Source organism: Moschus berezovskii, chromosome 13 (genome assembly GCF_049115385.1).
Source record: "Moschus berezovskii isolate FMDL1 chromosome 13, NW_MosBer_1.0, whole genome shotgun sequence".
Classification (NCBI taxonomy): domain Eukaryota; kingdom Metazoa; phylum Chordata; class Mammalia; order Artiodactyla; family Moschidae; genus Moschus; species Moschus berezovskii.
Genome location: NC_142472.1, coordinates 70324503 through 70342453, shown reverse-complemented (window position 1 = coordinate 70342453; position 17951 = coordinate 70324503). Strand labels below are relative to the sequence as shown.

Below are 17951 nucleotides of genomic sequence, written 5' to 3'. Positions count from 1 at the left end.
GAAATTCACTTAATCTTTCTGAGTCTATTTCTGTATTCACCAACTAACAAATAGTTATTGAATTCAGTGACCACTAGAAGCCAAGCAGTTGTTAGACACTAGACACAAAACAACAGGAAAAAAGAGAGCCCGTGCCTCTGAATCATTCCCAAATGATCTTGAAAAAGCTGTTCAGTATCAAGTGTTTCCCAAGTGAACACTGGTAAAGTAACTTTTAAAATCAGAAGCAGTTTTGATATATTTATTCACAGGGTGATTCAACTACAGAATGAAGCATTTTTAGCATTATGAAATCCAAAGTTTTAAAATCTTATTTCCTTGCCATTCTGCTTATTACAATTTTATAATCCTGAAGAGATTCTCTTATCTGAAGTTTTTCATGCATTCAGGTATTTTGCATGATGTCTGATGTGATCAGCAATAAAGGTTGCAATAAAGTAGTAGCTATGATCATAACCCTAGAAGACAAAATAGAGAGATGATGTTTATCTACCATTCAGAAAAATCAATAAAGGGACATTAAATATATCTTTCACGTCACTTAATTTGCTTGTAAATAATTAAACTATCACCATATGTGAACAGTTTCTAATCAAAGTAAAGCTTATTACACTTGTATTTCAATATTTTCACTGAAAAAAGAATAGCAAAAATGTAAAAAGAAAAAAAAAAGAAACATTCTGCATAGCCTAGTTTCTAAATGCTGCCATTAATATATGCAAAGAAAAGAAATAACATTAATTAAATGCACAGAGTAAACATGTGGTCATATCAACAAGGACATAAAAGACTCAGAATTTAGAGAGCTCAGGAACACAGGCAAGAAGTTTCAAATCCCAAAGGAAACACACTACCACCATAAGAAAATGTTCAGATACAAAGTAAGCACACACAAACAATTCAGAGAAAGAACAGTTGGACAGCCAAATGCCCCATCCTGGGAAGTTAAACAGGGCCATCAGAAATCACATTAAGAATCTGACCTCCTGTGTAGTAAAAGCATACTATAGCTGAGGAAAAAGGAATCATTAATTAAATGCTGACATCTCTCAGCAATAAACCAAATTGGGTAAAAAGTCAGTAAACTTTTAAAAACTACCATGCACCAGAGAGAAAATGTACTTGAGTTGGAACAGACTTCTCTCTGGTCAAATAAAATCAGTGACAGGTGATCAATGGCAAAAGGGGAAGCAACCCTTCCTGAAGGTGTCCTCTGAGTACAAAGTAAGTATCTTTCAAGGGAAAAAGAAATTAAATATAGGATAGGAAGAACTTAAGGATGTTAAAAACCAGGTAACTTTTAGGACAGCCCTTAACGCCAGAGGCAATTAAAATATAAAATAGAATAAACTAGGAAAGATAAGAGTCTAAGAAAGTTTAACCTGATCAAGAGAATGGTCTGACTGGAAGAAAAAGGAATTTTTCTAAGCACTGAAGAAACAAAACTGGACCTAATAAAAAATATCACCTGCATTTCAGGGAACAAGGCAAAATCCCTAAGGTTTTGATGAATCAGTAAACGTTCTCAATCTCTAACTTTCAGCAGTATGCAAAGCATATCTTGGGTACACCAGTTAATAAAGAGTTCTACTTTAAAATCATTAAAGAAACTTAAAAGCAGTAGGTTTTCTATTTTCAGTGGCCAAACTGTAGAAGTGAATCTGACAGGAATGCTGTCAAAATTAAGGCTGAGTCTTGGAATTATTTGGTTTCACACCACTCAGTGATTAGACCAGTCCCAGTTAATCAGTTAATTTAGAGCCGAAGGACAGTTTCTTATATAAAGAAAGTAGGAGACAAGCATTTGGCACCTATGTAATTCTTGTTAAGAGGTCAAATACGCCCATGGATTTTAGGCCACAAAACCTGTGAAGCATAGTACCAAGAAGTACCTGCCAGTTTTCAGATAAAAAAATGGACCTGACCGAAAACAGGTATGCGTGTATGCTCATTCGTGTCTGACTCTTTGCAACCCCACAGACTGAGCCCACTAAGCTCCTCTGTCAATGAGGCTTTCCAGGCAAGAATACTGGAGCGGGTGGCCATTTCCTACTCCAGGGGATCTTCCCGACCCAGAGATCCAACCAGTGTCTTTTGCGTCTACTTGCATTGGGCAGGTGGATCCTTTAGCACTGAGCCACCTGGGAAACCCTAACAATAAAGCAGATAGTAAGTCCCTCAAACTGAGGTAGTCTGGAGTCAACCGAAGTTGGCTTGAAAATCTGAAAAGTTGGCTCTCTGGAGCCACTGCCGAGGTATGTCCATTGTGCTGCTCATTCAACTAAAACCTAAACCTGATCTGCTCCAGACTGTGCAGTTCACTCAAACTGCCCATGCTGGAAGGAAAGTGAACAGAAAACTGGGCCTGAGCTAAAAATCCTGACTGATGATTTCAATACTTTCAATCTCTAAATAAACAAGGGAAAGGAATGCTTTGTCTTGACTCTTCATTAAGCACAGACAACTACGTTTTTCAGTTGCTTGGTATATAGGCATTTTAGAAATAAATAAATTGACTTACTTTTTCCCCTCAAGAATTTCATCAGTGTTCTAACCCTGCTGCTTTTATAACAAACTCCAGAAATTTCTCAGTCTTTGTAGGAAGGCTGAAACTTTGCTGTTAGTGGTAACAACAAAATTTCCTGGCATAAACTCAAGGGACGCAGAAGAGGCAACCAACACCACTATTGCCAAGAAGTTAAAGTCATTTGGGAAAAAACACGCTTTGTTATATCACCTATAGCTAGAGTTAATAAAATTTAACACACTGTTATCTTTATAATCAAATTTCTCAAGGTTGATCAGTGATCTAAAACATGTAATTCTGATGATAAATGTTCAAATTAATCTATTAATAAAAAATCCTATTTTTAAATGATGGATAGTCACAACAAAGAAAAAAGGAATGTTGGGGAGGATGTGGAGAAATTAGAGCCCTTGTGCAGTGCTGATGGGAATGTAAAGTAGTTAAGTTGCTATGGAAAATAGTATGAAGTTTCCTCAAAAAATTAAAAACAGAATTACCACAATTACCACAATGATCCAACAATTCCACTTCTGGGTATAATAACCAAAATAACTAAAAGCAGAATCTTCATGAAACCTTTTACACATCCGTGTTTATAGCAACATTATTCACAATAGCTAAGACTTGGAAGCAACCTATGTGGTTCATTGACAGATGACCGAATAAGCAAAATCTGGTACATGCATAGGATGAAATATTATTCAGCCTTAAAAAGCGAGAAAATTCTGGCACATGATACAACATGGATGAACCTTAACAGGACTATGCTAAGTGAAATCAGCTAGTCACAAAAAGACAAATACTGTATGAGCCCACTTATGGGAAATCCTCAGAGCAGTCACACAGACCGGAAGTAGAAGGTGGCTGCTGAGGGTTGGGGGCAGGGAGAAACGGGAAGTTAGTGCTTAAGGGGAACAGAGTTTGAGTTTTACAAGATGAAAAGAACTGTGGAGAGGAATGATGGTGAAAGCTGCACGGCATTATGGATGTATTTAACACCACTGAAATGGACACTTAAAAATAGCTAAGGTAGTAAATTTTATGCGGTATTGTGGCATTTTACCACAATAAAAAAAAAGCTGAAAAAAATTAAAACAAACAAAAAAACCAAACAGGTGGACAGGATAGGAATGCTCTCTCATCTGGTCATACAAGGATAAAATGAGTTAATGCTGTGAAAACAGTTTGGTAAGCTTACACATTGATCTAGATAGCACTTATCATCATAAGTTTTAGGTCAATCTGCCTGGAATATTACCCATAAACATATTACCCATATTACCCATAAACATGAATAAAAATGTTTTTAAAAAGCCTGGCCATGTATAATTTTCAGGGTTAATTTTTCATCCTGAAAGAAAAATTTTGATTATATTATGTTCTAAAGTGTATGTTATATAACTTAAAAAAAATAAAGGCAGAATTTCTTTAATTATAACTATATTAGCACTGAGTTAGGTGAGTAGTGAATAGTCAAAAGTATTTTAGCCAAGGAAAAAGGAAAATCTGCAAACCAACTGAAATCCAGAAATTGTATTAAACAACGAGCAAGCAGCACAACATATAGGTTAGTATCTAACTCAATATATAGTGCATATGTGTGTCAGACAAATAACACACAGCTTCTGAGGCTAAGATGTGTACCTAAAGGGAGAGTAATTACGGTGTAAGCTTGTCTTTTTATTTGACTGCAACAATAGCTGCATGTGTAAAGAAAGATCTCCGATAATGTTGATGATTAAGTATCATCCAAGCATCAAACTTTGAGCTATTTACTTTTCACTGCCAAAAACTTTCCTATTTCTTTGTAATCTGGTCTTAGATATCATTAACTTAATAAGGAGCTTTTCACTTTGTCTTATTACAATTAGAAAATTTCAAATCTACAATTTGAAAAGAGGTACCTTTTCAAATTCTAAAATAAAATTTAAAATGTACTATGGAGTCTTGTTTTTTAACAGTGAATTTAGAGCAAGGTAAGGTTTCCTGGTACTTGCCTCCTGTAATCTGAAAACAACAGGGATTTTCTTTTCTGTACAGGCAGCTATGAAGTTATCAGGAAGTAACTGTCCATCGGTTAGGAACTCGTCCTCTTTCCCTTGATCAATTAGTATATCCAGCTGAGAACCTGGATAGGACTTCACAAGACAGGTAGCATCATAAGCCTATAAAAAGAGGAGAAATAATGAAAAATAAATTCACAAGTGCCCGAAAGGCATTCTTCAGAATATCCTATAATAGAATAGAATAGAAATTTTAAGTCATTCAAGCTCTAAGGCTGATTAAGTTGGCTTGCCTGGTTTTTATTTATAAGGTCTTCAGAATGCTATTCTCATTACAGACTCTTCCTTACGTTCAAGCAGTCCTAGACCAACAGCACGGATTTTATATCTCAAGTATTCTTCATTGTGTAACCTTTTTTCTTTTAAATCATCAAGGTTATTAACCACCTCTCAACTCCAAAAACCCTGATTTTTTTTTCTTTGTAAATCCTTTCACAAATTGACTATTTCTTCTAATTATTTCAAATAAGCAGTCTATTTTTGTTTCTGCTTTTTGACTCATTCCAGACACAAATCTCTCTTTTGCTATCTGCTGAAAACCACCAAATATCTACTATCTCCAAGAACTTTCAGGAAGCCTTGAATAATCTGAATCATGTTAACAACTCAAATTTAGTATCTGAGGAGCTGCCACTAGTTACAATTTTCTATTCTATCATCCATCTTTAAATGCTGATCACTCATGTATATTCACTAACCATACTGATGCACTGATCAAGACAAACGAAAGATTTTCCCTTCGAAAGTATCATGCTTTTTCAGACTTGCTTTCTTTAGTCTTAAAAGGAGAGTGAAAGGAGACATATAAAGTCCAACTAGTTTAAAGTTCTATGATTTCATAATTCTGCACAGCCTCCTTCTTCCAAGAGTAAATTTAAACGCTGGCCTAAACACAGCATAATTAAGACAGTAAATCTACTGCCACTTGGAGAAAAAGGATACACATTCCTTTATAGGCTACCTCTCCCCTACTTCTCTCAATCAGTTGGTCTTTCACTCAAATCTTCTATTAGACCATAAGGCCCCTGTGGACAGGAAAGGATCATCAACTTCTTGACAGAAGATTTCAAAACTCCACACAAACTCTGCATATGGTGAAAACTAAAAATACTGATGCACAAGCACTGTCAATGCACTGTTCTCCAAGTAACTGAGAGTAACAAATTTTGGCATTCTTCCAATATAATGAAAACCTAGACCTAAGCAAAACACAACCTTAATCTAGTGACAAAGAGATTAACTTTCCAATTCTGTTAGAATTTCAATGACCAAACTTAAGTAAAATGGGGTCCATGTGTAAATGATTTTGAATAAACAGCAATGAAACAAAAAAGGTTTTCTTTTCCCCCACTCAAGTATCTGCTACTTGCTAACAAGCACATGGTGATGAGCTCATTTGCAAAATATTCAAATTCTTGGTAGGAGTTTTCAAATAGCCCATTTCTGCACAGTCTTGGAAAAAAGGGCCTGTTTTATTTTCATCGAGAAGCATCTGCTCCTATGCTTGTAAAAGCAATCTCGCTGTTGGAAACAGACTCTTAAATGTACATTATATACACAGTATCTATGTTTAAAGGCTGTTAAGCCTAGAATTAAAAATCTAAACCTGTGAGACACTAGGTTTTGAAACAGATAGACAAAATAAAAACCCAGGCCTCCTGGTTCTTACCATACAATTGAGCACATAGTTAATAAGAGAAAAGTCTAAATTTAGTAATAGGGGGTATTTTTCATATTGTTAATTTAGAAAATAAACATATAAATTAATCATTAGCAGAAAAAAGATGTAACCTCAGAATATCTGCCATAATTCAATACAATTTAAAAAATATCCTTCATGGGTGCTGTTATTATGTGTATTCACTTTTGTTAATTATTTTTAGCTCTGGATGTTTGGGCTTCCCTGGTGGCTCAGATGGTAAAGAATCTGCGTGCAATGCAGGGGACCCTGGATCCTTACTTGAGTAAGTTAGGAATATAATGTCTGTAGTGCAGCTTTTCAACAAATCTGAAAACTTATGAATGAGTATCAAGAGAGCCATCCAGTACCTACCTCCCATTTACTTTGATCTGTTCCCAAATATCCGGTAAAGGCTTTTTTGCCCCAACGACAGAGCACTGGGTTGCAAAGTGGAGCAAATGCTGACACAGACTTAAGGAAAAAAATAAAACAAAATTTACAAACAAGTTATATTTTTATAAGTTGACTATGCACAGATATTTGCAACTTGCTTAAAAACTCCGACTTGCCATGAAAATCCCTGTGAATGATTTTCCTCCTGCTATATTACGGGCTTAGAATATATGCCTCTCCAAGATCCATCATTCTTTGTGCATTCTATTCAAAGAGCTAATAAAATATAATTGCTAAAGCAACAAAGCAGTACATTACATTTTCATTAAATAAGGCACAAATGAAAGTTTATGACGAATTTCTACTCAGTTTTCCCAGTTAAAACAATGGAAAATCAAAGTAAACTTTATGTGAGAATATTTCTGGTAAAAATATTAAGTAAATGATAACATACTGTCACAATAACTTTAGTCAAGACTAACTTTTAGAAAAAAAAGAGCCTAGAAAACTATAGTTTGAATAGAAGCAATGAAAATTTCTTGGTAATACCTCTAGCAGACCAATGAGAAAACACTGGGATACAAGGCCTATTCTTTTGAGTCTGTAGCATGTATTGTATGGTCAATGTAATAGTCTTCCCCCACAATCTCTTGAAATTCCCAACACTAGAAAAGTTACTAGTGTTCAGTTCAGTTGCTCAGTCGTGTCTGACTCTTTGCGACCCCATGAATCACAGCATGCCAGGCCTCCCTGTTCATCACCAACTCCCAGAGTTCACTCAAACTCATGTCCATCAAGTTGGTGATGCCATCCAGCCATCTCATTCTCTGTTGTCCCCGTCTCCTCCCGCCCCCAATCCCTCCTAGCGTCAAACTCTTACTAGTGTTACTGATACTAAACAACAGTATCTAATTTCAGTCTCTGTAAGTTCCTAATACTATATTATTCAAGAGAAATATCTGTCACTAGAAGCTTAGGTAATCTTACTTTGTATTTTCCAGGATTCTTCAAAGCACAGATCAGAGCTCCATGGCCTCCCATAGAGTGGCCAAAAATAGACATCCTTTGGGGGTCCACTGGAAAATTGTCATTTACGAGTTGGGGAAGCTAGAGAGAATTTAATGGACAGAAGATATGAGAGAAGTAAGTTTAGAATCTTTCAAAAGTTGTACTAAAAAAATCAATACTTCCAAATCACAGTCTTACAATGGTTTACACTGTAAAGATTTTTTAAAAATGCAGGATAGACAATGACTATTAATGTATCACTGGAGAATATATGATACATCACCCTTAGAAAGCAAATTTAAGAAGATAATGCAGAAGAAACTTCAAAATGTTCTAAACTTTGATCCAATAATTTCACTTCCTGGAATCTATTCTAAGGGAAAAGTTCTTATGGGTAAAAAAATTATACACAAAGATAATCAATGCAGTAACACACATTATGGTAAAAAACATATGTAAACATATAAATAGCGCCATTAGAAAAAAGTAAATCATTGTATATGATGGACTACTATCCAACTGTTAAAATTATGTTACAAATAGATCAGAATATTTTAAAATATTTGTTTTATGTAACTAAAAAAGAACAAGATAAAAATGTTTCACAATTATATGAAAACTAGTCATAAAACAAAGTCGGAATATACCGAAATATAGTTGTCTGGGGTGACAGAATTATGGATATTAAAATTTTATACTATTCTTTCTGAATTTCTATGATGTGGACATTAACAGTTAAAATCATATAAAATTTAGAAAAATGCATAAACTGTACACAAATATTATTAATAGAAGCAATGCTTTACCACTTATCCTTTCTGATTAGGGTTAATCCCTGTGAAATATGTCTGAATGAACCAACTGCCAGAGTTTTCACATACTATTTGCTTTGTATAACCTGGTCAGTGTAAACAGGTATCAAAATAATTATTAAATTCTTTAAAATTATACTTAGTGAATTTAAATTGTAGAAAATAGGAGTATAGTACCAGAAAACTTTGGAATCTTTACAAAGGTAATTAGTAAATATATACTAAATAGGCTTCCCAGGCGGCACTAATGGCCAGTGCAGGAGACGCAAGAGACATGGGTTCAGTCCCTGGGCTGGGAAGATACCCTGGAGTAGGAAATGGCAACCTACTCCCTTATTCTTGCCTGGAAAATCCCATGGACTAAGCAGCTTGGTGGGCCACAGTCCACAGGCCGCAGAGAGTCGGACATGACTGAGCGACTGACCACATCACATCACATATACCAAACAGATTCAGCAATACCATACCTTAGTTTAAAAGACTAGAAGGACCTTGTGTCCAAAATCAAACTTTCACAGTCATCGATTAATAATTACAATGTAAATTAAATTACCTCCTTCGTTACGTAAGAGTACATTCTATAGTTAGTTTTCCAAAGATCTTCAGTAGCATCGACATAAAACCCAGCACCGGTGCCAAAGTCCCAGCTGTCCTCTTCTCCTTTAATATTGCAGCCACCTAATTAAAGAAAAGTCTCGTGGTTTCATCTACTATGTTAGTAATGGCCCATGTTTAATAATACACTTTAAGGTGAACCTGAATATTCATTTGCATCAGAGCTGTTCACTGGATGTTGTGAGCTCTCTGGCCTTTTGGGGCACATACTTCCTTGCCCTCGAGTGTGGTCCACAACTAGTTCTAGCCAATGAGGTAGGAAAGGGAGGATGTGGTCCTCCAGGCTGGGTATTCACTGGCTTTCTCTGTGGATGTCAGAAGCTCCTAAGTGTTCTGAACATATCCTCACTGTTTTCCCTGTCAAAGGGTTTCGACCTTCTTTTTATCTTTTGTAAATGGGTTGAGATTTCTTCTCTGATGACCCTCCTCACTCCAACACTTCTTTGCTTCTCTGTACCACTGCGATCTCAGAAGGGAATGGGGACAAATGCTTGTGCTCAATCTGCTATCTTGAACTGACAGCGAAAATGTCTTCTTATATACTCTGGAATCATTCCACCCTGTTTCTCCTCTTTATCTATGCCCCCAGTGGAATTTTCTTACTCTTTTTTAATTAATTAGGTTTTATTTTATATACTTGCATGCAGTTTAAAGTCAACCACTGGGATTTCGATTAAAATCATAGTGATATGTAATTGGATGGAAATGACCTCTTTGTAAGAGTTGGTCTGCTCATCCAGGAACATGGCACTTTTCCACTAATGATCATTAAGAATTTCTTATGGTTTTTACTTAAAAATAAACCTTATTTTAAAAGTTTATTCTGGAGACATTTTATATTTTTGATGCTCTTCTGAATTAAACATTTTATTATATTTCCTGTGAGACATGTCTTACTTTTGTATCATAGGGACTGTGAAAGGAAATGCATTGCTTCCCAAGGCCAGTCATTCAACTTCCAGATAGATTTAGCTTCCATTTAAATTCCATTTCCTGACCCTTCCGGGGTCACAAAACAAATTTCAACTATCTGATGGATTGAATTCTCAAATACCTGATATTCTCATTTCTCTAATGTATACATTATAATCACTTGTATTAAAATTAATATTTATTTAACTGCATGACTGTTTGATGACTAACAGAAATGAGAAAAGATAATTACTACATGACAAGACAGGCTACCCAAGGAACAAAAAAATTATTTCCTATGCATTGTGAGTTATTTTGGTACCAGTGCCAATATGACAAAGATTAATTGAGTTGCTCTGTCTCTGTTTTAAAGTGTCAGTCTATAAAACGGGAATAGCAAAACTTAGTAAAATTCAGTGAGGAAAATATATAGTATAGTATTTCAGAGTCATGATGTTGCTTGAAAGATTAGTAAATAGCAAAAATACAAAATAAATTGTGTATATGCTACTCTGCTTGTAACTTAAACATTTATACTTTTACAAAGGATCTCTGGAATAAGAACACTTACGAGGGCTGGTATCTGGAGCAATGACGACAAGGCCATGTTCCGAAGCAGCTTGATGATAACCAGATTTTGATATAAAATTTTGTTCTGTGCAAGTTAAGCCTAAAGATTAAAAATATTGTTATCTCATGCTATACCGTGAACAGCTTATAAGCTTTAATTTTTTTACAACACAAGAAAATAAGCTCACTTACTATTAAAAAGGTTTCTTTTTTTAAAGAAATCATGCTGAAAAAGATACTAAAGTTTCTCTTTTCATAAAATTTCTAACAGTATCAATCTAGGAATTGTCTTAGGTTAAATGATCCCCTAGCTGTCTTTTCAAAGTCACCCACTAAAATTTCAATTACAGAAATCCTTTGGACTAGATGTGTTTGGGAATTCAGAATTTTTCAAACTGCAGAATGGAAATATGGTGCATAAACCAAATGTTATAACAATCCCAATGGCGTGTTATCAAGTATGCTAATACTATTCCTGCATCAAAACATAAATGTTCACAGTGAGATAATATTATGGTCATCATAATACTAAGAATATTTTTATATACAAGTAGTTCTCAGCAATAAATTTTAGACTAATCATCTTTGAATTTCTCAGTGTACCAAGAAGAGAATAATGGTCACCAAATATCTTCCTCAAACTGAGTTTTAGTTTCAGTTTTTACAACTGCTACTGTCATTTTTCCTCGTTCTGTGTTTTTTCAGTCGTATGATAGAAGAGATGACAATTCTCTCATTATGGGAGCCTAAGATATAATGATGTGAGAATGGCCAAGAATGAACTGGCAATAGAAGCTTGAAGTTAAACACCATTTAACCCAATAGCCCTTTTCTAGTAGCCTATGCTAAATGTCCCAATATGCCTGATAATTAGCAACACTAAAACTTACTGATTTGAATGAAGCAGAATAAGTTAACTACACAACATAGTTTATAGTTTCTATTTATCCCCCAATAGCCAGCACAGAGAGTTATGAAATGGTTGCCCAATAAAGATGTGTTAAATTAATAATTATAAGATAGAAAGTTACAAGTGTCATTGGATAAATGTTACTAGAGTTTATGGTTAAATAAACCGTTAGGACATATATATTTTCACTAGTCACGGCAAGGGAACAAGGTCCTCGTTCGTTCTTCTCAGAATGCCTTTCGTAAACACTGGAGCCAGATCATGGTGGAGAACTGCCTCAAATACTGATAAAAGGTCAGCAATTTTAATTAAATGCAAATGTAATATAAATGCAAATTAAATGTAACCTTAATGTAAATGTGTTCAAAGGAGGCAGGGTAATAGTGCAGACTGCATGAGTTTTGGATTTCAAACAGTATCTGGCGGTAAATGTCATTCAGCTCCTTCTTAACTAAACTAAGTTAGTTAACTATGCAAGCAACGAATATTTTGAGCCTCAGTTCTTCCATTTGAAAAATAATGGGGATGATATTGCCTATTTTTACCTCATAAGGCGGCTATGAGGATTGAATGTGAAAAGGGTAAAGGGTGTAAAGGGTCTGAAACTGTGTCTGAGACACAGTTCAGAGTCTTGCATTTGGGAAATGAAAATGTATTTAGAGATCAGAGACTAAAAATTTTTTTTTTGTCAGAACACAAATTTCCTGATTAAGATAGTAGGGTGTGAACAGCAGACTCAGGGAAATGAAGATACTTCTACTAGTAGAATTATGCTCAAGCACATGAAAATGGTTACTATTAATAATAGTTATCTGGTCAACTATACTTATTTTATATGAAGAGCTGGGTTTTTTTGTTTTTGTTTTTGTTTTTTGGTAACAAATTTATTGAGGTATAACTCAGATGCCATACAATTCACTCGTATAAAGTATACAGTTAAGAATAAAGATAGTTTGATTTCAGTTAATTTGTAACAATTGATGCTATCTTTCTGTCACTGTTGTCCTTCAATTAACTGGGATGTAAACCTTCCAGTATTCTTCTGTCATTTTTTCTCAAGTGTGTTGGTCGATTTCACCTTTTTTTCAGAAAATCAAGCCTTAACTTCCAAGGTTTATCTCTTCCTTAGCATCTCACTACGGAAAATGTCCTGTCATTTGATGTAAACAAACAAACAATTTTCTATATTCATAAAGCTCAGATGATACATCTTGATAGAGTTTAATTACAGTTAAGAACTTAGGACCTTATTTTTATAATGCCTATTATACAATACCCTGGTACATCTGGCCTGGGCTATTATTCTTTTAACAGATATGATTGAAGTAGCTCTCACAAGAAACAAAATTCCAAAAGAACAGGAGAAAAGAATGAATACGGCTTTGGCCCATGAATCAGAAAACGTGTTCACTCCTGTATGTGATTCTGAGTAATATATAGTTTCCTGGCCATGCTTACATGATTTCTAAAGCATCTTTAGCTATACAATACTATGTTTCTAAAACAAACAGAATTTATTATTGCTTTCGGCACTACCCAGTGCTCTTCCAGCAAAACTGGTCTGCTTTCTCCAGTCAAAGAAATGAGATGCTGAGTTAAAATTATGTAGGTACTTAATTTTTACCTTTTAAAATGAAATATAATTCTCATTTTTAAAGACTGGTAATTCGGACTTATCCTTGAGAAAACACACATTAAGGGAGGATTTAGTAAATCAAAGTTATAAGAGGCAATTTTAAAGAAACAACAATAAAACTCTATGACATAATTTGGTTTTCTATGAGTCTCTTAAAACGTTTGCTTCTAAAGATGAAGTATCTTGGGAAAGAGTGCTCACAATCCACTGGACAGTCTTTGATATCCACCAGTGATTAGGAAGAAGTCTTCTGTGACGTTCCAGATTGTTGCCAGAGAAGATCCGGGTCCAATTAAAACATTCGAGAAAACACTGTAAGAAGCTACTTGTCTGTGGTTTCTAACTACCATATCACAGGTGTCCTGATTTTACCTAACGTTGTTCTATTTGAGTGGTAAAGACTCTAAGAAATGTTTGGTTAGGCACAAAATAAGTTTTCTAAGCTTTTGCCAATGAGTCTGGAACTTTATATTTTCTGCTAAATTATGTGGTCTAACTGAAAAAGAAGTAGATTTCCCTGGTTGGCTCAGTGGTAAAGAATCAACCTGCCAATGTAGAAGACACAGGTTCGATCCCTAGGTCAAGAAGATCCTCTGGAGAAGGAAATGGCAATCCACTCCAGAATTCTTGCCCAGAGATCCCATGGACAGAGGAGCCTGGCGGGCTACAGTCCATGGGGTCTCAAAAGAGTCCAACACGACTCAGCAATTACATAATAACAACAGACATGAAAAAGAATATAAGAAATGTTATTCAGTAGGTTTGAAATTATTCTCAGGAAAAAGTAAGAGCAGACTATAGGCTCCTAAAGTCTTTTATAAATGGTTAAGAAAGCACACCAAAAAGTCAAGATGGAAGAGTAAGATAAGCCAGGAAAAAAAAGAAAACTCCTTTACAAAATGCAAATGCATAACACTTACCAGATAGCCAATATAGCACAGGGCACTTTCCAGTTTCTGCCTTTGGTGGTAAATAGACAGCAAATTTCATTTTGCACTTCAGTTCAACACTATAATTTTAACAGACATAAAAAAAAAAATTGCCCCTCATTAGTCAGAAAGAAACATAAAACAAGTGATTTAATGTCCAGAATAAGTGATCTCGTCAACATTTTAGGGCTATATCCCTAGCCCTTAAAGAAAGAACGGGGCCAATTTAGCATACTAATCAACCTGAGCTTATGCTGTGCATGGTACACAGTCATTTGGAGAAGAATGAATTAAAAGAATAAATGTAATACCCTCAATATAGCATGAACATTTTTAAAGAAAAATTATTTCTCAAGAAATGTATGAAATAACAAATCTAAAGATCTTAAACTATATGTTTGCTCACGGACACTGAAATTGACCACATCCTTAATTCTCTTTTCTTCACAAATATCTTATTACTATCACCAATATCAAAACTAGGTAAGATAAATTTGATAAAAACCACAGGTTTTCCATGTAAACAGTTATTCACGCAACCGTGATCTTTCATGGGCTTATTTAAAGATTCAAATAGGTGGAAGCAGAGAGAAATCTCAAATTGTATCCTTTTTAGTTACCTGTCATGTTCAAAAACTTTCTGCAGTCCACCAAAGCACTTGCTGCTGGAAACCTGTTTCAATGCCATTCTTCTCCTATGAGCGAAAAGGGATCTCATTAATTTCCAGAGAATTAGCTCTTAAAAAATTTGCAACAGAATTGTTTTCAGATAAAGTATCTAAGCATACAACTGTCTGCCACCTCAAATATTTTCCACATGCTAATTTCCTGATAAAGAGTATTATGAAAGTGACTAAGTTTATTAGGTACACTTACACTTGTTATATTCATGTTAGAAAACTTAAGTACTCTGGTATGCCATTACTAATTTATTAACAAGCTTCATGGTGTGTATGTCTGTGGACTGCCCCAAATTCCTTTTAGAAAGTGAGAGAATATAAATAAGTTATTAACTGATTACTTTAGCTTAGAAGATTAAACTTTGTTAATAGTTTGCCTGTGAACTCTAACAGAAGGGTCAATGGTATGACTGATTACCGCTGGTAAGAAAATGATGTAACAGTAACGGTTTTGATGATAATAAGAAAGAACACGTATTCAACACTTACAGCATAGGCACTTTCCTATAAGTTAAACCAGATGAAATTACTCATCCTAGTGGAGTATTTCAGAGAAAGTGCTGTACAACTTTCAGATCAACATTTCTCCTTTTAAAACAAACCAGCAAGTAAAACATATGGCTGTCCTAAGTGAATTAAAAGTAGTTTGTCAGAAAGAAATTTTGAAGTTTGGTTAATTCTTTTCTCCCCAAAACATCTTAAAGTTTTCATGAATAATTTTAAACTTAAATGTTAAAATACCACACATTAGTAATTTTTAATAATATAAAAAAAAACCCACAAAACACTGGAACACCATATTTTATGTATGGTTAAGCACCCATTGAGCAAAGAAAAACCAGACTGATTCTGATTTGTATTTCTCAAGGAAGGATTCTCTTTCCCTCCTTATTATAACTCAGTAAATCATTCACACTAAATAAGAAGCCCTCGGATCCCAGGAACAGGCATTACCACTCTGGTGGTCTGCTTGGTGAAATGCTCTACTGTACACTAGTCCAGCTGTGGTGCTACAGTCACTCTAAAAAGACATGTAAAGTTAATCCTGGAAAGTTTATTTGGGAATTGTCTTTGCAAAAGATTAGTTTCAACCTTACCTTTAGGTAATCTCGATAAATCCAAATACTGAGCTTCACGCTGGAAATCTGGGGTGTGACCTCAGAGCCTCTCTGCCCCTCCCCTTTCCTGCCTCACCAGAGGGTTTTTAAATACTCTTAAAACCTTTTTTTTTCTAGAAAAGATTGACTAATTTCATAGCATTAGGGTATTACAATTACACACAGAGGAATTACCTTCTATTCAAAGGTTTATGCTTTTAATCTTCAAAAGGCCAATTTTTAGAAAAAATGATGGTATTAGTTACTGAATATTAACTTCAGCCATTCTTGTTCATGACTCTATCTTAAATAATGAATTAAAAGAGACAGAAGTACACTTTTAAAATATATGCACATGAGACCAAAGAATAAAATTTACCTGGTGGAATTATTCTGCAAGGAATTCCTATTTTTTAGACCTAGCAGGGACTATATCTGCTTTCCCAAAACATGGTACACCGAGCTATATCTAGTACATGAAAAAAATCTAAAAATTATTTGTTGAATTAATGAATACATTTTTAAACTTCTAGCTACCAATTATGTGAAAGTTTTTAAAATTAACTTAATCTTTACCTCTATTGTTTTTATACTTTGCTATCCACCTATTTTAGTAACTCATCACTGGTCGATTTCTTCTACTCTTTGAATGCTCTTTTTAATTAAAATTCAAAATCAAGTACTTTCCATTTGGGCAAAGAAGACAAAGTGAAAATACTGTTTTTTAAATTGGTAGAATGAATTTTTTTAAAAAAGATTTTAAAGTTCTTCTTCCCCCAAACCACCCATTTTAAAAACTGTCTTCAATTATGAATGAAGAAAAAATGCTCAATAAAAAATCAAGACATAAGCTAAGAACTAGATATACTTTGATATATGATATACTAGGCAATTACATTTTTCATTAAAATTTTCCTATGCTAAACACAGCATATTTTAAGCCAAGTTACTAGATTTTTTACATTCAAGTTCAAAAGTAATATATCAAAAATAAAAGTTTAATGTACCTGTCAAATTACTACTTGCTTTTTGGTCTGTACCAAAGGGTAGATGATCCTGAAAAAAAAGACCAAATGATGTATAAATGGGACATACTTTTTACAACAAAGGTTACAGTCCACTACACATTCTCAATAGAGGTATCTTCCTTTCTTAAGGCAGATGACCATCCGCCCTGGGTGTGGCAGAATGGGAAGGCCAGCTGACAGAACAGCATCATCGCTTTAACCTAGGTCCACAGTCTAAGTAACCTTAATACCTACTTTGCCACAAGGCCTCGTGTTTGGTTAAAAACTTTTCCTGAATAAGATTCCAATGAAGAAAGGTTTTTTTTTTTCTTTTTAAATAAACAGAAAAAAGTTTTAAATCGTAATTTGGAAGTATAAGTAAGATATGATCAACTGCTAGAGTGATGAAAACAGGAGTGGAGACTCGAAAAGCAGAGGAAGATAAGAGGAAGCTTAAACCCACCTGAGTTGCAGGTCAAACGTGTCATGCAGGGAGGATAAAGAAGGGAAGAGATGAGAACTTAAGAACACTGGGCTGACTGGCTAGAAAACATGACCTGGTGAGAAAACTGACTTGGCTTATGAATGATGGTGAAGTGAGAATGTATGCAGCAATGCACACGGAGGGTCATCTGTCTGACAGATGTTTCATTTCAGGTCTAGGAAGAAATCTTGGGGGAGAAATGAGTGCGACAGAATAATAAAAACACCCCTCTCTGAAACCCCAAAACAAAAACCAAGAAAACCCCCCCAAAACCCATAGTGCCAATTTTCCTAGCAAGTCAGTGAAATGTACCTCAATAATCTTCAGAGAACAAAGGTTCTCTCACTGCATGGTATCAACACATGGAATGCCAATTAGGTAAAAACTATTAAAGAGAAAGTTGTTTTTATTCACAAAGTATCTACTCCTCCAAAAGGCCAAACTGTCAGATCTTACTTTTGTTCCCTTTACTCATTGAGGCTAAATGTTATCTATCTCCAGAAATCTGTATTCTTTGTATTTTACTCATTCTTTCCTTCTGAGCGTCAAAAGTTTTCTATGTATTTCTATGTGGATTTCTGTTCCCATTCTCTCATGGACTTTGATCCATTTCTCTGGCTGCAATGT

At 34.8% G+C, this 17951-nt stretch overlaps 1 protein-coding gene across 2 annotated transcripts; it reads right to left on the bottom strand.

The window, feature by feature from the left end:
* Positions 1-227: 227 nt before the first annotated feature.
* Positions 228-16889, bottom strand: ESD (esterase D). 2 transcript variants are annotated; one of them, XM_055426090.2, is made up of 9 exons: positions 16841-16889; positions 14677-14751; positions 14048-14136; positions 10583-10681; positions 9038-9162; positions 7652-7771; positions 6644-6742; positions 4525-4692; positions 228-458 (listed from the first exon to the last, which is right to left on the bottom strand). In XM_055426090.2, the coding sequence occupies exons 2-9, from the start codon at positions 14742-14744 to the stop codon at positions 378-380; spliced, it is 849 nt and encodes a 282-aa protein (XP_055282065.1). In that variant the 5' UTR covers positions 14745-14751; positions 16841-16889; the 3' UTR covers positions 228-377. The 2 variants fall into 2 exon arrangements, with proteins under 2 accessions (XP_055282065.1, XP_088698883.1); XM_088842757.1 differs by lacking the exon at positions 16841-16889 and having other exon boundaries at positions 14677-14789.
* Between the last annotated feature and the right edge of the window lie 1062 nt (positions 16890-17951).

Excerpts from the sequence above, each read along its gene's own strand:
- ESD (XM_088842757.1), bottom strand. The coding sequence starts at position 14,774 with ATGAGATCCCTTTTCGCTCATAGGAGAAGAATGGCATTGAAACAGGTT. Across the intron at positions 14,137-14,676 it reads AAAGTTTTTGAACATGACAG|TGTTGAACTGAAGTGCAAAA; the intron begins GTAACTAAAAAG and ends TTAAAATTATAG. Across the intron at positions 459-4,524 it reads TTGTTTTCAGATTACAGGAG|GGTTATGATCATAGCTACTA; the intron begins GCAAGTACCAGG and ends TTTGTCTTCTAG.